This window comes from Spermophilus citellus (genome assembly GCF_964194105.1).
Source record: "Spermophilus citellus genome assembly, chromosome: 11".
Taxonomy (NCBI): domain Eukaryota; kingdom Metazoa; phylum Chordata; class Mammalia; order Rodentia; family Sciuridae; genus Spermophilus; species Spermophilus citellus.
In genome coordinates, this window is record NC_138192.1 from 132,716,874 (window position 1) to 132,741,584 (window position 24,711).

At 53.5% G+C, this 24,711-nt stretch overlaps 1 protein-coding gene across 4 annotated transcripts in view; it reads right to left on the minus strand.

Annotated features, from left to right (window-relative positions):
- Nucleotides 1–741: 741 nt before the first annotated feature.
- DRC11 (dynein regulatory complex subunit 11) overlaps nt 742–24,711 on the minus strand; it is a 129,787-nt gene continuing 105,817 nt past the window's right edge. For 2 of the 4 annotated variants that reach the window (XM_081262129.1, XM_081262128.1), the window contains exons 16-19: nt 19,335–19,421; nt 12,491–12,668; nt 6,636–6,874; nt 742–1,433 (exon numbers count right to left, since the gene is read on the minus strand). In XM_081262129.1, coding sequence (XP_081118255.1) covers nt 1,311–1,433; nt 6,636–6,874; nt 12,491–12,668; nt 19,335–19,421 — 627 coding nt within the window. In that variant the 3' untranslated portion in view covers nt 742–1,310. Of the gene's footprint in view, nt 1,434–6,635; nt 6,875–12,490; nt 12,669–13,886; nt 14,194–19,334; nt 19,422–24,711 lie in introns of those variants that run through there. The other 2 variants (XM_081262130.1, XM_081262131.1) reach the window with 2 other exon arrangements.

Genomic DNA, 24,711 nt, shown 5'->3' on the forward strand with positions numbered 1-24,711 from the left:
GGTTCCTTGAACCAGTGCCTGTGGGTACTAAGGGGCAGCTGTACTTTCTGGTGAACACAGAATGTGTCCAGGGCACGTGGACCAGTGACCGTCTCTGTGGGTCCTCATTTGTGTGGCCTGTTGTCACAGACGTGGGCAAGGCACACGCTGGAGTTCTGACAGGAGGACACCTGGAAATGGCTGGTCTTTGGGGCTTGTGAGCGGAGCTGCTGGTCCTGGGAGAGCCTGGAGACAGAGCCCGGCCTGTGGAGTGGCCTTGCCCTACCCAGGCCCTGGGTCCCGTGGCCTCCGGAGGTCCCACGTGAGCAGTGTCCCCACCAGCCAGCCTTCAGATGAAGCCATCCCGTGGCCTCTGTTTTCCAACAGTTCAGGAGCTGGTTACTTGTTATCTTCCACCAAATAATGTTTTCTGTTCTTAGAAAATTCACATTTTTTTGAATCCTTACTTTTTTACCCTTTAATATTTTTCTTATCTACCATTTTGAATTCCTTCACTTGGGCTTCCTCGTCTCCTTTTACACAGTGTGGTTTCCATCCTCTGTTGGGCCTGCTAACACCTGAGGCTTCCACAGCACCCCAGGCGGCTGGTCACTTCAGCCCAGGGTGCCGGGGCAGGGCCTGGCCCTCCCACGGCTCCTCTTCAGAGCAGGAGGTGGAAACACTTGCTAGAGTGGTGTTCAGCAACCACAGCTCTGACTTTATTCCATTACATAAAACACATCACTGGGCTGGGGATGTGGCTCAAGCGGTAGCGCGCTCGCCTGGCATGCGTGCGGCCCGGGTTCGATCCTCAGCACCACATACCAACAAAGATGTTGTGTCCGCCGAGAACTAAAAAATAAATATTAAAAATTCTCTCTCTCTCTCTCTCTCACTCACTCTCTCTCTCTTTAAAAAAACACACACATCACTAGAGCAAATAATTAATTTATTGAAATACGTGAAAGACAAGTGCACTGTCCGTGGGCTAATCAACAGCCAGCTTACCAAATGTCCTCTGGCGTTCCCGCCTGTCCCATGAGAACATTCTCTACCAAACTCAACACCGGTGCTGGTGAGTATCCAGCTTGGACAGAGTGTGCAGTAGGTGAGGCGTGGATTTCACCTCTAGACAAACTTCACGCAGATTAAGAAAATCCCGGGCATGGTGGCCTGGGCCCGCCAACGAGGGCTGTCACTCACACACACAGGCCAGGCTGGGCACATGCTGCTCCGTGGGGCGCCTTCAGTGGGTAGTGTGAGCCTCCTCCTGGGAGCCCGGGGACTGTCACTGTCCCAAGGAGACTCAAGGATGGCTCTTCAGAGAGGCGTTACATATTTTTCTTCCTCTCCTTTTTCCCCTTCTTCTTCCCCTTCTCCGTCTCCTTTTCTCTGCCACCGACTGTTAAGGATAAGACGCGCTTTCTGCCCAGAGGGGTCTTGGCGTACCAGTTCTGAAATGAAACGGAAACTACGTCAACGCCTAGGAAAAGACCAGCAGGTCACGAACCCACCAAACAGTCTTAAAACCAAAGACGAGCTCGCTAGGAATGAAGCAGCAAGTCGCCATTTTACTTTGGGCATTTAACGTATTTGACACAAACTTCTCTCCCTGGGCTTTCTCGTCTGCATTTCTGTATGATCTGAAACTCGAACCCGAGGAATTCCCAGTTTCCGAGAAGTACGGACTAAATGTAAGCAACAGTACTTTCCAGGTAAGTCCTGCGTTTCCTGGAATGTTACTGTGCCCTGAGGATGATGTGGGTCTTCTTGGAAATGTGAATTGGCCCTGCTTCATGTGTGACCACTGGAAGCTGGCCACATGTGAGGACAGTGGGTGCTCACATGCTCTGAGGGGGACTCTGTGGAAAAAGGGGCAGAAATAATGGAGTCAAGATACCAACAAAGCACTTAGTGATTGCCACTGGCCCTGTGTTAGATTCCATTTGGAACCTGAGAAACATTTTGGTTGATAAACATTACAATAATATTATTTCATGAATGATTATATCACCTATCAACTCTCCTGTTAGTGGACATGTAAATCATTTTTCTTTTTTGTGAACAGTGCTATAGTTCACAATTTTTACATGCCTCTTTGTATACCTGTGAGACGTATCTCGGGCATATGCTTTGGAATAGAATTTCTGGGTTATAGGATATAAACACCTTCATTATAGCCAAATTGTTCTCTGAAGTGCTGAGAGTGGGAACTGATCTCTGATATTTGTCTTAAATTGACTTTGTTTTCTCCTGCCTCTGGTTTAGCTGGGTACAAATATTAGGTAGCTGACTATTCTCATCACTTTGCAGGTTTAATTTCACTGTCTTTAGCATTTATTGCTGTCAAAGAGATGTCTGATTGCCCAATTGCTGTTTCTTTGTAAGTAATCATGTAGCTTTTGAGACTGGTTTGTTATCTTGTTCTTAGATTCTCAATCATGGATATTGGCCTGGATTTTTAAAATTACTCCTTGGAATTTATTTTTAATCTGAGAACTCAGGTTTTTAATTCAGGAAAATTCTCGGCATGTATTTCTTTAGTTCTTCTGATATAATTCTTCTGATATGTCTAGAATTTGTATTTGCTGAATGTTGATGTCTTTCAACATGTCATATGTAGATTTACTTTTATGGATTCTTACCTTTTGGTTTTTCTGTGTTGCCTTCTGGGGGAACTCCCCAGGACCACCTTCCAGACTACTAATTTACTCTTTGACTGTGTCTATTCTAGGGATCATACTGCTCTCATTTTTACCACTTAGTATTAACTACTGTATCTTTCATCTTATATAATTTCTCTTTGTGGCTTTTTTCATCTTATCTCTTCTCATTCAATTTATATCTTTGTTTCAAAACTGTGTATATTCCTAGTGAAAGTCAGTTTTTCACTTATTTTCTTGAACATCTTAACCATATTTATTTAAACCATTCTGTCAGATTGTTCTTAACACTGGATGGTTAACACAGATTCTAACTAGTGGTTAGAATTCTAACTTTGGTTAACAATAGATTTCCAAAGATATTTTAAGATTTTGATTTTCAGCATCATTTTGAGTGGGATGCTTTGCTTTGGCTTCTCTCTTTCCTTATTCTTGCCTCCCTAGCAGTTTTGCAGTTGCTTCTACAAGGCCCTTACAGCCCAATACAGAACTAGTATTCTATTTTGAAGTTTATTCTCCTTGGTGATGCTGGGGAATCAAAAAAGCAACATGTATTCCCATGTCACAGTCTCCAGTTATTAAAGTACAGCTTCTCTGTATTTTAATGGTCTTTTTTTTCTTTCTGATGCATCCTAGGCAAATTCCTTTTGCTCCCCTTTCCAGTTCCTTTAGTTTCTCTTTAGCTATATCAGAAAACCCCTTCATTGACCTTTTATATTTTTTGACTATCAGACTTCTATTAGGTTCTTTTTCAAGTTTGTCTATCCTCTTCCCCCATAATATTTCTGGTCTTCAATAGTTTAAAAATACTTAACATATATTCTCTTTCAGAATGTTCTAGTATCTTGCTTTCTTGGGAGTGCTAATTCTGTTATTTGTATCTGCTGACTCTCCTCATGGTGTGTTATTTCCTTGTTTTTTTTTTTTTAAACTTCCATAGTTTTTAAAAAAATTATTAGATTTCTTTAACAAGGGTAATATTTCCTAAAGAAATCAAATGTTCCTTAACTTGGATAAGTTTCCATACAGAGTGTTTTTCATATTTGCTTTTGATGTGACTTTGGGGGTATGAATGATATGTCATTTCTTGACGTGTTACATTTCAACATGGGATTCTGGCACTGAGGAGGTTATGTAAACATGGAAGCTGATGTGTAAGTATGAGCAGAGTCTGACTTTGTATGGAACACCTCTGTTCCTCTTGTACAGCCCCGAGAAGGTCACAAGGCCCGTGATGCTGCCTCCCGAGTGGCCCAGTATTGTGCTCTTCCTGCTTTCTGATGATCTGGTCTGAGGACCATTGTATTTGTGTCTTAGGCTCCCTGGGCCACCAGTGTGTTAGCTCATGTGGTTGTTCTTGTCTTTGAAATTTATCCTTATTTCTAGCACCTGGGGATTCCCTCCTCCTTCTTTTAGCCGTGGCTCTGTTTTTATAATAAGGTGAGGTGGCCAAGTATGTAAAGTGATGAGCTCTTAATTTATAGACACACAGGATAAAATATAGTTACTAAAATTGGCTTTGGAAGAAGGCATTAATTTTAGCTTTGCTACTCTTGTGCTGTGTGACTTATAACAAGTTACTTTGTTTCTTGCGTTTTTTTTTTCTTTTTATTGATGCTGTAGCAAATGACCCAAAATTAGTGGCTTAAAATAACACATTTAGGTCAGAGGTCTGAAATGGCTCTCGCGGGGCTACAACTGAGGTGCCCCAGAGCTGTGCCCCTTCGTGGATGCTCGGGTGAGAATCTGATCTCTTGCCTTCTGGAGCTTCCAGAGACCATCTGTTCTGGCCTGAGGTTCCCCTCCATCTGCAGGGTAGCAACTTGGGCTACTTGGGATAGCCATGAGTCTACCCCAAGCTGCGCCCTCTCTGGGTCTCTCTTCTCAGTCCCTCGTTCACTTTCACAATCCCATCAGACTCTCAAGCTAATTCTCGACAATCTGTTTGTCCTAAGGTCAGCTGGCTGGCAGACTGGCTTCCCCTCTGCCAGGTCAAGAAGCACACTCACAGGCTCCGGGGTCAGGACGCAGCTGTCCACAGGGGGTCATTATTCTGCCTCCCACACCTTCCCACAGCTCTGGCTCCTTCCTTGCAAACCAGGGCTCTGCCACGGAGCAGCAGTTGATATGTAATGGAGAGCGTTACGGTGATTCTATCATCATTAGCAATCAGAGTTTTCTCCATCACGTTCATGGAACAGGGCTGAATGTGCCTGGAGAAGCTGCGAGATCTCAGTCTGAGACATTCTCAGAGCACAATTCAGTAACTGGCTCAGGGCAAACAGCCATGAGCAGCCACAGCGGAGCACCACGTCACCCAGGGGAGCCACAGTGACATTCCACCTGTCCCTCTGCTCAACGAAGGTGTCACTAACGAACTTACTGAGCACCAACCCCAGGCCAGGCACTGTGCCTGGTGCCACATGGAAGGGGGGGTGGGTTGGGGGTACAGAATCACCACGGCTCCTTAAAAAGTCCACCAGAAATGGGTGTGAGAAGCACACACATTGTCATCCAGGTTGTGAAGTGTGACGTTCCCTTTTCTTGAGCAGCACGGTCAGCCTCAAACACCTGTCACAGAAAACCAGCCCTGGGCTTCAACACCCTAAACCCAACTTCCCCAAATAAGGAAAAATCAGTACTTTAGAAAGGAGAGAAAAGTGCAGTGTTTCAGAAAAGAATCTATCATTAGAAGAGGGTAAATATTAGCAATAATGTGAACAAAATTCAAACAGTTCAATTAAACAATGCTAACTCAAGCAGTTCAGTAAGAGTGTCAATTCAGATGCTTGGCAAATACTCAGATGGAACTAAAAATGTCCCTTTTAGTTTGGCTGGCTCTCGGGCTGGAGAAACAGGGTTTGTTTCTGTTTTTGCAGATAAAGTCTTATTGGACCCCAGCCCTGCCCACCCACTCACTGCTGCACCCTGACGCAGAGTTGAAGAGCTGCCCAGAGGCTGGGTGGCTCTCAGGACCAGAGGTGTTCAGTATCTGGACCTTACAGAGGAAGCTCCCCAGCCCCAGCTGGGCCCTCCCTGTGGGGGTCACTACTGCGATGACTTCTCACCTTCCGCTTCAGCCCTGGGACAGGCCGGGAGGGAGGCTGTGTCCGTCCTCACCATAAGCCAGCTACCAGAGGGGAGAGGCTTGGAAGAGGACTTCAACTCTCCCTTTGGTGACCGTGTGCCCAAGATTGGGATGACCTTCAATTTCATGGATAAAATTTTCCTCTTTTGTCTTCCCAGTTGGCCAAGGAGACTACCTCAGGGACAGAAAGGGGACACAGCTGTGTTCATTTTGAGGTAGAATGGAGCCAGCGGTGTGGGAGGAGTGGCCCTGGTGTCAGGGACAAGGCTGCCTTGTTTGTGTCTTGGGCCACTTCATGAAGGACAAGTCCTAAGACAGACTCTCCGAAATTTGTGTCCCTCTTGGAAGAGGAGTTGGAACAGACATCTCAAACTTTCCTCCAGATCCAAAGAATGTGGTGACCATGTCAGAATGTGATCAAAAACTTGGATACTAAATTTTGCTGAGTTCCCTTGTGGTTTCCTACGTCAAGTATACTGAAAACTGAAGTGTGCCACGGCAAGTGTGTGGCCGAACAACTTCAACTTGAAACATGCTATTTAGGGACAGTTTTCCCCATGCAAAACTTATTCCATAATATGAAGTAAAATGTGAGAAACAAGATAAGGGCATATGTGTGTGTGTGTGTGTGTGTGTGTGTGTGAGAGAGAGAGAGAGAGAGAGAGAGAGAGAATTCTTTGAAGCTGCGGTTTGGCTGTTAATTCACAAGGTCACAGAGCATGTTTTTCCTAAAATTTGGAAGACACCTGCTTTATTACTAAGACTCAAAAGATTCTGTGATCCCAAAATGTCACCTTTCCAAATTTCATTGTACGTGGCAGAGTTCAGGTATGTGGACCTGCAAGCCGGAGGGAGGAGGTCATGCGGCCAGTGTCCGCCTGCCTCTGGCTGTGGGTGCTGCTTACCTTAAAGCACTCTTCTTCCTCTTTGTACACTGGGTTCATGCCGGCTATCAACGGGATGAACTCCGCTGGGGTGAGTGGCTTTTGAATCTGCTGCCGGATTCTCCGGTCCGTGAGCACACCTTTAACCACTTTGACTATGTTTCCTTGGGTGAAGCCATCGGTGACCTTTGCTAAGCAGCTGATGTTCAAGGCCTTGGTGAGGACTCCACCGTTGCGCTGAATGATTTGTTTCCACAAAACTGTTGCATCAAAGATGGTGGAAAAGACACAGAGAACAAGCGTTACCACAGAGCAAGCAGCGCTAGCCCAGCTCTCCACAAACTTCATCTTGTCTGAAAGGACACACGGGCCAACTCCCACATACGAGTCATTCAAATGAGCAGATAACTAACATTGTCCTCTGGGGACTCTTCCCCCACAGGACCCGGAGGTCTATAGATCACACGTCCCTTGCAAATAGACAAGGAAGAGTTAACCGGTACAGTCTAATGCAACCCATACAGATGCTGAAGAGCTTTCAGAACTGGAAATTTGTGTGGGGTAGAAGTGGCATCTCTGCTCATCAGATTATTCTATTTTCCCAAGCATTTGGATAAGTAGTTTAACATTTCTTTTTTTTTAGTTATAAAGTTCATTTCTTATATTATTTGCACAACTGGAATGAGAAGTCACATTATGATTTTCTCTAGCTACTGCAAGGCTCCGGGTAACATTACACATTGGGTTAGGTGGAACACTGTGACCTGTTCTCTCCCCCTGTTTATATAGGTTGGTTGATTGACAGTGCCTGGGTGGGTGGGACCGGGGTAAAGAAGAGATTTCCCTCAGAGCACAGGAGGTTGTGCAAATGAAATAAGTTTGATGCTTACTTTAGAGATTGAACAAACTCGGTGCAACATTTAAACTAATATTACATTTGGAGAACTATGTCCATTCTGTTGAGACAGCACAGGGAAGGGACCGAGGACAGGTGAAGGCACTCACGGGCTGTCTGTCTCAGAACCAGGACAACCTGGTCACACATTTCTAAAGCATTTTGACTTTCTCTGAGGTGTGTGGAAACATTTTTTTTAAATAACTGTTACTGCACAATCTGGCCATCGCCAGACATGGTGAAGGGTCACTTCTGCATTTGTTCAATGATCCCACCGTCCAAATCCACTGAGCTGAAGACAGATGGTGAAAGGCAAAGGTGCACTGGCCACTGTAAAGGAAGGGACCTGGGAGCCACTTCAGAGAGTACTGCTTTGGGAGCTGAGTGATCCCGCAATTTGCCTCCACTGTCCTCTTTGGTGGGGTCCTTTGGGGGGAGCTGATTTGCTGGTAAAGGCCAGTGTCCCCGGGGTCCTGCCTGTTTCTCCAAGGCATCAAGGGTTTGGAGCCCTGCAGCGAGGCCAACAAGGGCCCTCGGGATCCCCATGTTGGCTGGAATCATCAGCCACCCCTGAGCTGCTCTGCTCCTCCGCCTTGGTGGGAAGCAGCCACGGCAGTGTGTAGGCTGCCCGATGGCGCTGACTGTGGGCCCTGTTCTTAGCTGCCACGGTGACTGCTGGTCACTGTGCCTGGCACTAGTGCCTCCCGCCCTCACTGAAGCATCAGTTATAAACACAGCACAAAGGGAGCTATGGAGTGCTTCAAGGCACATTTGTTTAAAGACAGACTATAGCAGGCAAGGGTGATCCCCATCTGATTATGATTGCCACAGAGTTAGAAAACATAACCTAGGGTAAAAATGGAAACACCAGTAACAATGGGGAACACCGTGAGATGGAACTGACACGTCTTCTGCCCAAACTCATCATCCACAGGGGACCAGCACATCTGAGAGCCGACTCCGGAGGGCACGCGTGTCCTGGGAAGCACAGCTGGAGCCGCTGAAGCCCAAGTAGACACCTGTGGCAGACACTCAGGATGGCGGTAGCCTTGCCGGGCAGGGACAGCCTTCCTGCCTGTGGCTTGAAGTGGAGCCATCAGGGGGCAAGTAGGGAGGGCCAGGTGACTCTGCAATAGACACCTGACTCAGTCCCCTGATGCCCTGTAGACTGGCAATAGTCACATCCCTGGAAGGGCCTGCCCAAGTCATGCCACTGTCCAACATGAGCAATCTCTGCACGTGAAGGTCACTAGCAATGGAACGCAGCTCTCTGGGGCAGAGTGCACGTGTGGACACACCACTCACCATTTACAACGGGCGATGCTTGGTGTTAGTGTAGTTTGGCCAGTGTTCCTGGACAGACTTGTTTCATTGATGACTCTCCAGAGATTGTGGGTGTGGATGGAGGTGTAGTCACAGCTGGCCCACAGGTCCCTACCTATCGCATGGCCGAGAGTGGGCCAAGGGCCAGGCTTCACTTCCTTTCTCGTGCTGGACCGATTTGGTGGTTACCTTTTAAAGAGCTGCGTGTATGGCTTTTCAATGCCATGTGCCCAGGCTCTTAACAGCAGCTGCTCTGCACTCGGGCATGGAGTGAGGCTCGGAGTGGAAGGCTTGGTTGGCACAGGAGCCCAGGGTGCAGAAGTGCGGGAACCAGGGGCCACAGGTCCGGCTCAGGAGTGCAGGTGGGGAACGCCCATGCATAGTCCCAGGGATCCACAGTGAGTGTGTGGGTCAGGCCCAGGCCAGGGCTGGGCACTGCTGACACCGTGGGGGCCTCTGGGTGGAGGGCTATGTTCCACTTCCTCTCCTGGAGGCAAAGGATCTCTCAGTTCTTCAGATCAATCTACATTCTCTTTCCCTTCTTTAACTGAAATGAGTCTGGTCTTTGGCTTCTCCCATCTGCTTCTGACGTCCCAGTGGATTCCATGCTGGCTGCCGCTCCACCGGACACAGTATCTTAAAGTTCATTTAATGTGAGATCTCATAAAAGTAGGAGAAATGAACGATGAATAACATGACTTGGGCAAACCTCTGACCCTCTGAAGCCTCAAATCCCAGAAGACACAGACTGGACTCATCCCATCGGACACTGGGCCGGGTGGGGTCCATGATGAATTGGGCAATTAGACAGACTAAGGGGAGGGGCCAGAGGAGAGAAGCATTAGGGACGTGGAGGGGGCAGGCCAGAGGGAGTTCTGGGGAGCAGACAAGGCATTCATCAACTGGGGAGGTGGGTTATCTTTGCAGAGACAGCTTGACCTGGGGGAAGGAGGTAGACACTGAATCGTAACTGGCGAACCTTAAGGACCGAGGGACTCAGGCTGGCCTGGCCCTTGGCATTGTCACTCACTGCCAACAGCCGGCAGGAATTTGACAAGTGGGAGGGCGAATGTTTCCGTGAACCTCGGGAGCTCTGCTGCGGGCAGACAGATGGCCGGGTGATGGCCCAGTTATGGATCTGCAGTCCATGCTTGATGGGCAGGGGAGATGCTTCTGGTCCCTGCTGTGGCAGGGACCGTCCTTCTTTAAGATGAATGTCCCCGCCGCTGCGGCTGTGAAAGCGTCAAGGCTCTGGAGGAAACGCTGGACGGTGCTCAGGATGTGGCAATAATGGCAGCTTGAACAGATCACCCACCAGGAAGAAATATGCGACAGGCACGTGGCTTGGTGGACAGCTCTGCGCCCAGGAGCAGAGCTGCAGGTCTGTCCCCTGCCTCCTCCCATGAGGAGGCCGTGAGGAGGTCCAGGTGGGAATCTGCAATGCCCTCTGCGTCTTGGAGACACCTGATCTTTCATCAAAAGGACAAAGTCGCCCGTGCGACATCAATAGCTTCATTTCAGGGCCCGTGGGTCTGTCAAACAATGGGACCGTTCAATCCAGTCAAGAGTAATGTTCTGGCCCCTTGGAATTAATGACACCGACGTTACTTCATCAAACACATAAAACATGGGCCCCAGAAACACAACAGAGGAGAGGAGGCCGAGGGGAGGGCGGGAGGCTCTGCAGAGGCAGGAGCACAGCCCGTGGGGGGCTGCCAAGGCCCTGGGCGGTGGGGCCTGGACTCCTCCTGGCCAGGGTGGTATGGGTTGGCCCTGTGGGTCCAGTCCCTGGGGCCTCCTGTGACATCCTCTGAGCCGACTTCCCTCTTTCCTTCTGACACTGGCTGGATGCAAGGGATTCCATGGGGCCCTGGGCGGCTCTGTGAGATGGAGAAGTCACATAGGGATGGAGAAGCCACCTAGGGATGGGGAAGCCACCTAGGGATGGGGAAGCCACCTAGGGATGGGGAAGCCACCAAGGGATGGGGAAGCCACCTAGGGATGGGGAAGTCACCTAGGGATGGAGAAGCCACCTAGGGATGGAGAAGCCACCTAGGGATGGGTAAGTCACCTAGGGATGGGGAAGCCACCTGACGGATGAGAAGTGACAGGCCCTTATGAAGGGAGAAAGAAGCCCACACTGCCAACAGAGTGGCCAAGTGGCTAGTGAGTATCCTCGTGGGGCGCTCGGGCTGCCCTTGTGTCTTCCTGGTGGTGCACAGTGATCACACAGAACAGTGGTTCCATCCCAGAGTGCTCACACGCCACAGCGTGGGTGATTGGTGTCACTCCCTGGTCCCTCCCCTGGCCTCTCTCTCCCCCTCCCCTGTCCCCTTCCTCTACACTAATGGTCTTCTTTCTACATTAATGATGACACCATTTTCAAGGAGTGTTCTTTAGTGAAGAAAAAAGCAGATAAGGACACATGTGTCCCTTGTTTGGGTGGTGACTGGCGAGGGTTAGTAAAAGCCAGGTCTCACCTAATCGGCTGCATTGCTACCCCCTGATGCTCCCCACTGCTCCATGCCTACCTCCACCAACTTCCCAGTGTCACCCCACACTGCCACCACTGCCACCACCCTCCTAACACCACCGCCACTGGACTGCCATCATCTCCACAACCACTGCTCCCAGCTCCCCAAGTGTCACCCATGCTGGGCCGTCACTGTTACCACCTGTGCAGTGTGGCCACTGTGGGCTCCTCAGTAGCCTGCGCCTGCCCATCTCCACCCTTCTAACGCCGACCACCATCCCCATCCCCATCCCAGTCCCCTGGCCACTCCTCCACAGTGCTGTGAGCCACACCCACAATCTTCACACTCTGCATCTCCCATTGTCCTTAAGTCTGGTGGTCCTGGACTTCCTTGACCGCCCCCCACGTGGCGATGGTGACTCTGTGACTTCTGAGGCTGGTCACAGGAAGCCTTCCAGCTATTGCCTGGAGCTGCTCTCTCCTAGAGCTGAGCTGCTGAGCTGCAGAAAGGGACCACGTAGGCTCTCTGGTCCACAGCCCTGCTGGGCTCCCCTGATGGCCAGCGCCACTCCAGGCACATGAGGGAACAGTCTCAGATGTCCAGCCCTGTCCAGCCTTCTAATAACTGGAGCCCTAGCTGCCATCTGCCTCCAACAGATCCCCCTGGCAAATGCCCAGAGGAGACCACTCCACCCCCGATGCACAAGGGGGACCATCCGCTGCTTTAAGCCAGTGGGCAGGTTGTCATGAAGCAGCAGGTGGTAGAAGTGACCACTAGTTACACTGCCAGCTCCCTCTTGCCACTGACCACCCTGTTGTTCATCCCTCCCTCCTACACTGCTGCCACCAATGCCCAGGACCTCCTGGGAGCTGACCTGGGGCCAAGTGATCTGCCAGCAGTCTAGGTGAGAGGCACAAGAGCCTGAGAAGTGGACAGGTCTGCACAGATGGCAGCAGGGAGGTCAGCTGCCCTGTCAGGGTCGCCCAGCTGCTCAGTGTCAGCTGGGATTCTGAGCAGGGCTCCTGGGAGCCTGGACCCCTGACTCTTCCCACCACCACCACACTGCCTCCCGGGGCTGCGTGGATGGTCAGCGGTTCTGAGGTGGCATCCTGGCCCCACACACCTGCCCGCCAGCCCTGCAGCCCACCTGGGAACTACATGTGGAAGGGGCTCAGGATACTCGCCATATCTGGAGGCATAGTCTGGTCTGGGAACCAAAATAATTTTTTGGTAGGCTCTGCAGAAAGACTGAAGTTCAGCATCGAATGGACGCTGTGTGGTCCCCACGATCAGGATCCTGTCGTCCGGTTTCAGGAGCTTCAGGATTTTGGGTAGTTGTTTTTTCAGGCGTTTAGGATCATTCTGGGAGTAAGAGAGGGGAGAAAAATCACTCCACGTGTGGAACAAAGAATTAAAACTACAAAGGACATCCTCTTGGAAATGGAGCAGGGGGTTGCGCTTATCAAGGTGATCTCAGGGCTCTGCGCCTCTGCCGGGCGCCTGGGAGGCGCTTCCCAGTCCGGGTGAGGTTTGATTGTTGGCAGTTCCTTCCCCTCTGACATTCAGATTTGGAAAGTGGGGGGGAAGGAAGGAGCTGACTGAGGACTGGCACCCTGGACCCATGCAGTGGAAGACTCGCAGACTCGGCTGACGTCCACGGGAAGGAGCGCCTGGGACGCGGGCGAGTGCCATTCTCCTGCTTCCCCCTGAGCTGTTTGGAGGAAGAATTCAAGGTTCCTTTGCTGATGGTGACACAATGGGGACCCTGGTCACAAAGGTTCTGAGACCAGGGTGTCTCAGCACTTGCTAATGAAGGAGGGGCACAGGCTCAGGCACTCATTCTGCGCCCGGGGATGGGGGCTGCTGTGGCCAGGTTGCCACGGGCAGTACCTGGCTTTAGGCAAGTGAGGAGAGAGCCTGAGAAGAGGGCTGGGTGATGGAGAGCCTCTGCAGAGACCCCCAGCGCAGCCTTGGCCACCCCGCTCCCACAGCTGATGGCTAAAGAGACTCTGCACCTTTTCAGGAGCACATTGACATCTGAATGTCCTCTTTGGAAAATGGGCATCTAGATCCTGGGCCCACTTGGCCATCTGGGTTCCTGCTTTAGGTTCCTGAGACTGAGCTGTAAGGGTTCTTTTCATGATCTGAATACAAGCCCCTCATCAGCCAGTACCCTCTGCGAGTTGTCTTGTCATTTCTTTTACTTTCTTGTTTTTAGCTCAGCACTTTGGAAGAGTTCTGTGGAACTGCTGTCCATCTTGGGGGCCATCCATGGGCCCTCTGGGCTAGAGGGATGGCAAGGGAAGAGATGCAGAAATAGGGATTCAGTGAAGAGGCTGGACAATGGTCTCTTGCATACAGATGGTGCTCAACCAGTGTTTGCTGAGCAATTGATTCTCCCCAAGCCCCTTGTCTTCACCCTTTCCTCTGTGGCCCCTAATAACCCACCCTTCTGGGCAACCCCCTTTGCACCCACTCCTCACCTCTTGCCCCTACAGCCCCCACACTGCCCCGCCACCTCCTCCCGAGGCCCTCAACTCAGGGCTGTTCTGTGCAGCACTTTGGATGACCGTTTTGGGCTCATGGAGGGCTATTTGCAGAACAGGCAGGGTTGAAGCCCAAGTATAAGGTCCGTTGATGCCCGGGCCCCACACAGGACCTTGGCCTGGGCTCTCCTCCACTGCCCCTCACAGTGGTTATGCTCCTGGGCCTGGGGCCTAGGCCCTGCATTTGCTGGCTCTGTGTCCAGTGTTGAACCCCGGAGGTCTCGGTCCCTTGGTGTGGCGAGTCGGGATGACGACAGTGCTTCTGCTCAGAGGGGTTCCATGCAGTCCTGGCCTGTGGCGTGGACTCTTCCAGCGCGGTGCCCAGTCCTCCCTCTTCTCTCCTGCAAAAGGCTCCCAGGGTCTTTTTTCTGTGCTGGGGATTGAACCCAGGGCCTCCCCTGCTGGGCGAGGGCTCTTCCACTGAGCTGCAGTCCCAGCCCAGTCTGCTTAATGTGGATGGAGCTGTAGCTGCGGGTCAGAAGCTGGCTCTACAGTGGTGATGGAACCAGACCCCAATCCTCCCCCTCGTGCCTGACGATTCGGCAGAGGCAAAAGGCAGGTTCACAGATGAACAGTTAAGTCAGGGGAAACGTGCTATGGAGCTGGAGAGAGGTCCTGAGGGAGTGGAGGCAAGCAGAAGGGACACTATACTAAGGTGACGTTTGAGCAGACTGGGGCAGGAGAAGGCTATGTGGATTGGGGAAGAGTTTCAGGCAGAGAGGAGAGTGCGTGTAAAGGTCCTGAGGTAGAAATGTCCTGGAGGCTCTAGAAAGCCCTGAGAGGCCAAGGGAGAGAGAGGCAGGGGAGGACGGCAGAGATGGAAGAGAGGCCAGGTCCCTGGGGCTTTGCAGGCCACACGAGAACTTTGCTTTTACTCTGGAATGAGGCAGAAGTCGGTGACAGAAAAACGTTATTTCATTAAGGGAGGAATCTAGGTTTCTGCCTTTGACTTCAGATCACAAAGTTTAAGGGAGAAGCCACTGCAAATGCAGGCTCCACCTCTAACCCTGGCCAGGGCCAGGAGGGCACTTCCTGAAGGGCGCCTGTCAATCTGCACTGGCCCCGCCTCCCACTGTCTGAGCTGGGCCTTTCAGAGTTGGCCCACTGGCTGCTAGCCTCCTCAGTGGTGTCCTCTGGAGCGAAACCATCTTAGATTCCAGGAGATACCATCTAGAGTTCCTTCTGTGCTTGTGTCCTTGGTGTCACACCTAAGAAACCACTGCCGAAACACTGCCTGTCGCGGAGCTCTAGGTCTGCGTTTTCTCCCAAGAGCTTTCTCGTTTTAGCTCTTACTTGTGGGAGCGCGATACGCTGAGCTGATTTTTGTATGTGGCAGGGGTCGGAGGCGGCTGCATCCCTCGGTAGGTGGCTGCCGGTTATGCTGTAGCATTTGTTGAAAGGTTATTTCTGCCTTGAGTGGTCTTAGCACTTTGCCAAGTGGCTGTAAGGTAAGCAGTCATTTCTGACCCTCCCGTCTGTTCTGTCACCCGCTGTCCTGAGTGTCCCAATGCTGAAGGCAGTTGGGGAATGAAGTTGGGAGGTGTCAGGACCCTCCCTTGGACGACTTTCTTCTGGAGATGGTTTTGGCAGGTCCTTTGAATTTCCATGTGCATTTGAGGACCTGCTTATCAGTTTCTGAAAATAAAATAAACTAGCCAGGATTTTTATGGGGTGGCACTGAACCCATAGATCTTCTGGAGATAACTGACGTCTTAGCCACCCACGAATGTGAAGGTCCTTCCACGTATATAGATCTCCTTTAAAACTGCTCAACTCGATTTCAGAGAAGTCTGGCACTTCTTTTGCATCGAGGGGAACTTTCTGAGATCCATTTCTTGGAGTGGAGAGGGCAGCAGATGATGGTGGGCAGCAGATGATGGTGGGCTGGGAAGTGAGTGGGTGTGACAGCAGCTCGGCCAGTAAGAAACTTGCCACTGTGGAGTGAACCTGGAGGGACACCTGAGGGGCACACGAGCTGCCAGAGTCGGTGGAGGAAGGACTGACCTGAGGGTCCCAGGCTGGAGCGGGCTCTATGGGGGCAGAGATACCTGCGGTCTGAGCCCATCCCCAGCAGTCTGGTTGCCATGGTGACGGTGGTTGCTCTCCACCGCAGATGATGCTACCTGAAATGGCAGGGCTGCCTAAAGTTAATTAGCCTATTTGGATGACAAATGTTGATCTTGGGCTGTGTCCAGCCGATGTCCTTCTATTGGTGAGGTGCAGGGGAGGGGAACGGGTGGTGCCTCCATTCCATCAGTAGCCCCCACACTCCACGGCCTTTGTCCAGCCCAGAGCTGTCCATCTGCCTGAGACCTGCACACTCATCGATCACGCTGGGAAACGTCCCCACGATCACCTGGCAACCTCCACGCGCTGCCCCCGCTGCGGGGCCTGCCAGCCCTCACAACTGTCCTACTGTGGGCAACTCCAAATCCGTGGTTGGCATCCACACGGCAATTTCAATTTGCTTTCCTGCAGTTAGCGCCACAAAACCCCGCGGCAGCTGGCCCAGTGAAGCCAGCAATGTCCTGGGGAGGGCCCTGCAGTGATGCCAGGGAGGGCAGTGCCAGGGGGGCTCCATGCAGCAACGAAGGGCAACGGTGCTGGAAGCGCAGGAGCCGCCGTTCTGCCCTCTGCCCTGGAGGAGAGGGTGGCGCTCCTCCCAGGGCACAGGAGGGGGCACGAGCAGGCATGTGCCAGGGGCAGTGGCAGTGGGGTCATCGGGGTTGGGTTGGACTTTTCTGAAATCCTGGAGGTGTCAGAGCTTCTCGGGGGCGAAGGGACCATGAGGGGCACGGGGGAGGGGCAGGAGGATGGAGGGTTCCGGAGTCATGCACCTCTGAGTCAAAGGCAGGAAGACCACAAAGGCAGTTCTCAGGAGAGGAGTGGAATGAGCCCGAGGTTGATGACGTGCTGGGGGACAGGCTGGGGCTGGGGACAGCTGGCCCTGTGGCAGACAAGGAGCTATTGGTTGCTCTCAGGGTCTTCCAGCCTGTCAGTGGTGTCCAGGTGGGTCAGGATGTGGCCTCTGCACACCGACACTGCCCACAGCTAGCGGGCAGCCTCTTCTGCAAAACAGAACCATGCGATTGTTCTCCCAGGGACCTGGGAGTCGACCTGATGTGTCTTGTGCCTGGGGAAGAAAACAGGTTCAATCAATGTCTGCCCTGCCACCAGGCTCCTCTACTTCCTGCCTAAAGCAGTCCTGGACGTCACCCAGGGCTCGGCTCCCGGTGGGTCGCAGGTTCTGAGCTCCAGGCCCCGGGCTGGTGGGCCTTCTCCAGGTCTTCCTTGCTTGGTTCTGGTGAGCTCCATGCACTTGGCCCTGGGAGGGGCCTTGGCTCCGAGGCAGAGGCCTTGCAGGGTGGATCCAGTCACTGCAGAGGAGGCTTTTCTTTCCAGGGACTTTGACAGTCGTCACGGGGCGGGGCCTTGCTCTGTCTCCTGGCTGTGGACGGTGGCACGCCAGGCCCTGGTGTTCTTTGCAGATGGACATTCTTCTCTGGCCTCCGTGGGGATGAGGGCAGCCTCTGGCACAGTGGCGGGGCGGGTGGAAGGAGATGCTGGCTTCCCGGGCGGCTGAGAGACACAGCGGGGAGGTGGGCAGGATGTCCTGGCTCCTCTGCCTGCTGATATGCTGGCCGCCTGGCTTGGTCCTCACCTGTAGACTGTGGGCAGCCCAGGGCCTGGTGGCTGAGCAGCTCAGGGAAGACTCAGGAGTCCCCAAGGCTGAGAGGCTGTCCCTGGGGTGCGGGGCTGGTGGAGACCCGTGTTCCCGAGGGGAGAGGGGCACACATGAGTCTCCCCACCCCCACCTCTTGCCCGGGTGGTGCTGGGCGGCTGCGGTCGGTGCACCTGCCTCTGCAGCTGTCTGATCTCCAGCAGGCTCAGGCCGGAGGCTTTCAGCTGGTGTCCCCCAGGTGGCTTGGGACTCGCCCCAGGTCAGGACTGGTGGTCTTTGAGGCAGCCAGTTCCACTGAGGGTCCACGCATCCTCCAGTGCAGAAGCGAGCAGAGTAAAGACCACGGGCCTCCGAGGGCCTCACCTCCTACCCAAGGGAGGCCGGCCGGCTGTGCGGGGCAGGCCAGGGGAGCTGGAGGCCTGGTTCCAGCTCTATTGCTCCCATCTGTCCCCTCCGCCGCCTCCTCCTCCCCTCTGTGCTGACTCTCTGAAGTGCCGGGTCCACTAGCCCTGTCCAGTGCCCCTCTGGCTGTCTTATTAAGGAACGCTTCATATTCCTCTGACTCCCCATGGACTCAGGCTGCAGGTGAGCAGACGCTGTAATTTCCCTCAGCCAATCAAGAGCTTCAGAGGTCCTGGGAGAGGATTCGAGAGAGGCTTCATGAACTAAGAGGCTGCTCTGGAGGGAACCCTTTAATTTGATAGTTAATAAAGTGGAGGCTCAGAGAGGTTAAGTTATTTGCTGAAGGATGCACAGAGAGCTAAGGTGAGCAGGCCTGGGGGCCCATACCTTTCAAGTTCCACCCAGGCTGAAATTATGTGGGACAGTAACAGTCCCTGCCCATTAGTGAGCCAAACTTCTGATGACCTCAGGGGTATGACCCCTGGATTAAGCACAGCCTCGCACTGCTCTTTAGATTTGTGATCTGGTTCACAGTTATTTCTAGCATCAATTTTTCACATGTGTGGACTTTCCCCTTCGTCCTCAGTGCAGCCATGTGGCCAGCAGAGGGCGCTGGTGGCTAGGTTCCCAGATGACATAATAAATGAGCCCTCCTAAGAGTTTCTGCAATGACAGGGCAATCAGGGCTCATTTGGAGAAGAAAAGATTGAGCTTTCTTTATCCAAATCACCCGACCTGCTAAAAAGGATGTATAATACATAAGGATCCAGAGTGATTAAAATCCTTATGAATTTAATCAGAAATTCACAGTTAACCACTATTTGCTTTGGTGCAAATTGATGTGGAATAACAATCATGTGTTTCTGCAATTTTTTTTTAACTTGTGGGAAATTTGCTGGTGATTTGCGGGGGGGGGGGGAAGCATGGGGGAGGGGGCCATTGAAAGGAGAGAAAAGAAGGAAGGAAGCAATCGAAGGGGGCTCCCCGGAGGCCCTCGGTGCCTTAGCTGGCTGTTGACGGCCTTTGTTCGTGAATTTCAGGCCTTTTGTTATTTATTATTATGAACAATAGGAAATCCTAATAATAACCCCTGTGTGTGCCATTGGCTGCCTTGGAGCCGGAGCCGAGTTCTCTAAATTGTTTCTTCCCTCTGGACCCATGTTTGGGTTGGAAATCCCCTCCCCCTTCTTCCACATTTTCTTCTGAATCATGCCTCAGGATCCGACCCCTGGACCCTTCCACAGGCAGACCAGCTCCTAGGGCAGAGACAGACCATGCACCCCCACTGCCTTTCTCCCTTTACAAGGCAAGGTTTTCTGGAAAGGTGGAGGTGGGACCCCCATCCGGGGCCCTTGGAGGAAGGCAAGGTCAGAGCAGGGAACATGGAGAAGTCCTCACCATCTTTTCATTGTTGGGAACTTTTTTGTAGAAGGTTTTCTCTGTGTCTTCGATCCAAACCACGGATGGCTGGAGCTGCCTGGCCACCTGCAAAGGACAGAGAAAAGCCCTGGAGGTGAGAGCCTCCCCTCTCGGGGTGTGTGGGGTCTTCCTGCCAATGGCGGAGCTTGAGGCCCTGGATAGTGGGGTCACTGGGCCGGGCGCCCTGGGGTGAGCTCACCGGCACTCCATTGCATGCCATGTTCACATGCCTGCTGCTCAGACCCGTGCACAGCAGGGCAGGCGCCGGCCTCCCTGCACCCTGGCAGCTGTCCTGATGGAGACGCTGCCCAGGACCCTGAGCCTCTTCTCCATTCAGTTTGCAATAAACCCATGACTCTCAGCTGAAGACAATGGCAACCGGCCGTGAGTCTTGATTCCAGCCCACTCACCACCCCATTTTCATTCAAGCCGGCCTGCCAGGAGAAAACCTGCGCAGCACCAGGGCCCGTCAAGCTCCCCGTATCTGCATCCGGCTGCACCTTTGTGGCCACAGTCTCCCTGGAAGGCAGCTCCAAGTCCCTCCAGGCCGCGCAGGGCTTTGCAGTGGAGCTGGGGCCGGACTGACCCGTGGCCCGTGAATAACTGCACACACCTAACAATCTCTTCAAACGCCCCCACGAGTGCGGAGCTCAGGTATTTTTGCAACAATTTGTGCTTTGTGTGAAATCGCGACAGATAAAAGCTGTTTCAGCCACAGCGAGCACAGCGCGATGGCCTCCTATTTATATATTTCTTAAAACATCATTGGGCAACAGGGGTGATTCTGAACCAAGGCGGCCATTCAGTGGGTGAGGGAAAGACGCTGGGGACACGGCGGCTGTTTTCCCGGCATTGTGTACCAAGTCGGGATGGGAAGCAGATTATGCACCCTCTGGGACAGAGTGGATAGTGACTGAACGGGACCCTTGTGCAGCACGCCGCCTGGCTGGCTGCTCCACGGTACCCAGCATGCTGGACGGGCAGAGGGAAGGCAGCGCTGGTCAGGCAGTGCTGGGGTGTGAGCCGGCGGACCCAGAGCCAACAGCTCAAGGAGTCAGAGTCTCCAACACAAATCCCAGTCCCCAAGGCGCTGTGGGTGGTGACCGTAGGGAGCCCTGGCAGTTGGTGATTGAGCAGGTGTGTGCTGGGCATTGGGCACACGTGCCGTAGCTGTCGGAGCCAGCATGCACCTGACACTGCCTCCTCCCCTGGGGACTTCAAGTGCAGGTGACATTGCTCATCTTTAGCTCAACCCCACAGAGTGCACACTGTTACCTTCACCCTGCTCACAGATGGGGACCCTGAGGCTCGAGGACCTTCTGAAGCAAGGGCTATGAAGTGGCAGAAGCAGGACTCAGAGCCAGACTGACGGGGCCCTGCCCACAGCCATCTCACCTGCACCCACTAAGAACGCGGGGCAGCCCCAGAGCACACTGCGGCTGAGCTAAGATGGAAATACCTCTCCCTGAGCCCAAAGCCCCGCTCTTTTCCTCCCTCCTACCCGTGCGCCTGCTGAATTTGGGGTGGCCTGCATTTGTGGGTGCTTTCTTTTTGGCTTGGACATTGAGAGTTTATTTTTGGCACCAGAGTCTGCAGAGGCACTGCCTCTCTCCTGGATTTATTGGTTAGAGAAAAGGCTACATAAATTGGACAGGACTGCGGTGGAGACGGATTGGAACCATCTGTGTGCTGGCCCCTGCCGTGGCTCTTCTCTCCAAATTCCAAGCGTGTGCCGTTGTGGCCACCCTCTGACAGGGTGCTGCGTGGCATGGTTTCCTAGTTGGGGATGATGTTGCCTAGCAGCAGGTTCAAATTCTCAAGTTGATGCCTCCCCAGGCCACCTTGCCCTGGCGCTTTCATCAGTAAGATGGACACAATGCCCACTGCAGGATGAAGGGACTCCCTCCCCCTTCCGGCTCCCTCATCTGTGATCTTTTATTTAATAAAATCAGCTCTCGGATATGTCAAAGCAACTTATTAAGCCATTCTCCAGCTTAAACATTCCATGATTCTCGGAGGAAGGTCGTGCGTGAAATACAGATAAAGAGGCACCTCAGAGCTGGAAACCTAAGTCCTGGTCATTGTCCAGGCCTGAGAGGAACAGAGAGGAAACGGGGGCTGCCCGTGGCCTTGGGAGGAGGGAGCTGGTCCACCTGGGTCACATCCAGGCTCTCAGCTCTCTGCCAGTGTGGCAAGGACACAAAGAGGCTCAGGGTGTGGGTTCTGCCTGAGCAGCATCGCCCCAGCTGGGAAGCCACCAAAGGACACCCAGTCAGAGGGCCACAGTGCCAGGGAGCGTGGGTAGCAGTCTGTGGTTGGTATTTGGAGAAAAGTGACGGCTGCATACAGGGACAGTGGTGGGCAGGAGCCAGGGCAGAGGCGACCAGGGTAGAGGTGCAGCCCCTTCCTCACACCAGTAGTTCAGTGGCTCTCGTTAGGGTCACCAGGAACCCCTGGAACACGAAATCCTGTCCTAGCCCATCCAAAGAGCTGCCTCCTGCCAATCCCTATGTGACCCTGCCTAAGTCACAGAGGTGGCTGTGTGCCCCACTCAGCTCAGCTTCCTCCAACACAGGCTGCCCCCAGTAGGCCTCCTACTGAAGGCCAAAGCCTCCCTGCCTTCAGCTCCAGAAGTAAGTAAGACAATCAGAGGCTCCACATACAAGGTTTTATTGACCTTCTCAGAAAAAAGATACATTATAACAACAAAGGCAGAATCTTATCTTGGTCCTTCTTAAACTCTTAGTACTACGTGAAACCACTGGAAAAACCGTTTTCACACGAACAATGGTCTCTTGTCCTAGGCTCCACTGTACAGGACAGTGGGCCGTCCTGTCCCATGTCCATTTGGCAAGCAGAGGACTGTCCCTGCTTCATTCGTGTGCCCTGTCCTCTCCGTCCGGCTTTTCTCAATGGTATATGCAGAGGTGAGTGCCCAGTACTTCAGGGTTGCTTTTCTCTTTCTGCTCTTAGCAGAGCAGCTGCACGTGAACTTGAAGCGCAAGAGGCTTAAGCACTTGGGTCACCCTGGTACAGTGGTGGATTCCTTCCCCTGGCGTCCACCCATGTCGAGGGCACACAGGGACATCGGGGTGATGGGTTTGCAAGGGCTCAGCTGTTACCCATGGATTGGAAGACATTCCCAGGAGTGTCCCCGATGACGCTGATCCAGCCACGGTCATGGCAGAGTTTTTCACACCCAGGACACCGCTTCTGACCTCATTGGCCACCTGCCACATGCTGGGCCTAGAAGTCCCATGGCTTCTCCCCATTCCAGCTGGGGTCACTGGGCAGAGCATCGTGAGGGCTGAGTAACGTGCCCGACCAGCACCGGGGCAGTGCTGGGGCCCGAGGGTGACCCGGTCTGCCTGACCCCCACATCCACATTGCTGAGAAGCGTTCCACTGAGGTGCTGCTGTGGAGACAAGATGCTACTCCCAGAGCCTCTGGACCCTTGACCTGTGTCCTCGCCATCCTTCACCCCAGCAGGAAGGCCACGGAGACCTTCACTGTCCTGTCCTCGAGAGTGGGGGTCTCTGGTTTTCCTGTCTCCGCCCCCTGTCCCAGGGGAGCTGCATGGCGAGTGGCCACAGGATTCCTGCTGACCATGCCCAGTTCTGGAGAAGCACAGAAGACTGGGCAGCTGAGGGATGATCACAGACAGAGGCTGCTGTCCTTGGAGAAGGGAGACTCAGGGCCAATTGGATGTTGTCCAATAGTTAAAAAAAACTGCCCTGGGAAGAAAGACTGGCGGCACCACATCTGCCTGGACTGTGGAGTGAAGGCCACTTTTCCACGGGGGGAGCTGGAGGCCAGGCACTGTGTGAGGAGCTGGGGCACAGAGATCAGTGATGGAGGCCGCTGGCTTCAAGGGGCCCTCGACTGCCTGGGAAGGTAGTGTCAGCAGGGGCACCAGTGACAGAGAGGGAGCCCTGGGTGAGGGACCCTGGGTGAGGGAGCCTGGGTGAGGGAGCCAGGTTGGAGACTGCAGACAGACAGACAGACCTTCAAGGTCACCAGAGGGCCACAGCCGTGCCTGGGCACTGGATGAGGTGTCCGGCGTGGGCTCGTGGGCTGTTTCTGGAGGAGGAGGCTGTGGCCCAGCCGTCGCTGCACCCTACAGGCTGTGGAGACCTGGGGAGGCCTTGATCAGGAATCTCCATCCCCTCTGTTCCGGGAGGTCCCCGCGGGGACTGTGTCAGGAGCTGGGGGTGGTGGGTGGGTGCTGGGGATTCGTGGGCCTCCAGAGGGTGGGTCTGAAGGCAGGGACGTGAGCTGCCAGGGCTCCTGGGGGTCAGCAGGGAGGCAGAGTGGACACCAGGGAGGCTCAGAATCTGCCGCATGTGGCAAGAAGTGGGTGCCTGGAGGAGGAGGAGGTGGGAGCGCAAAGGGACCAGTGGAGAGGAGACGAGGAGTGAGCTGGGTCGCTGCGGGCCCGGGGGGCTGGGCAGGTGGGGAGCACTGGTGGGTCCAGGTGAGAGGAGAAGAAGGGTAGTGGGCCGGGGGGTGGGGAGCTCATGGAAGGCTCTAGGGTTCGGACTGGGTCCTGGGAACCCCCAGGAAGCCTCTGGTCATGGCAGAGTGCTTCACACCTGGGACACCGCTTCTGAGCTCACTGGCCACCTGCCACATGCTGGGCCTGGAAGTCCCATGGCTTCTAGACCCAGGAGGAGCGTCTAGGCTGGGAGGGGGAACAAGGGGCACAGGAGAGAGAGCCGCCCTGGAGGCCAGGAGAGGACAGGGCGCAGGGCGGAGGTGCTGGTGGCAGTGGGCAGTGCCAGTGGCTGGGTAATGAGGAGGCCACTGGTGTCCTTGGCCGGAGTGGAGGGGACAGGAGCCAGATGACAGGCTGCTGAGGACGACCAAAGAGCAGGGGGCATTCCTTCAGAAAGACGGGCAGAGCCATCCCGGGTGGTGGCCTGAGGGCCTTTCCAGGGACCCAGGTGAGTTCTGCTCCAGGTGCAGGGCAGGAAGGGTGTGGAGATGGCGCGACGGGGAGGAAGGTGGGAAAGGGGGACCTCCGACCGAGGGACGGGTGCCGGCCCTCCTGGCACTGAGGCCTGGAGGGAGGGACGCAGGGCACGTGGGCAGATGTGTGGGACAGATGTGCGGCTGGGGAGGCCTTTCCTTACTGGTGGCGCCAAGGCAGCGCCCTCCAGGGCCAGCAGCCGCCATCAGCGGTGCCTCTCTGATGTCCTGGGCTCCTCTCCACAAGTACAAAAGATGAAATCTCTGCCAATTTGCTAATGAAAAATGGTATCCTTTGCTCTTCTAATTTTCATTCAGCGATGAAAAGTCTTCATTTAAATTACCCGTGGATAGTTTGAGGTCATGGACAATTAAATGTAATTAATTC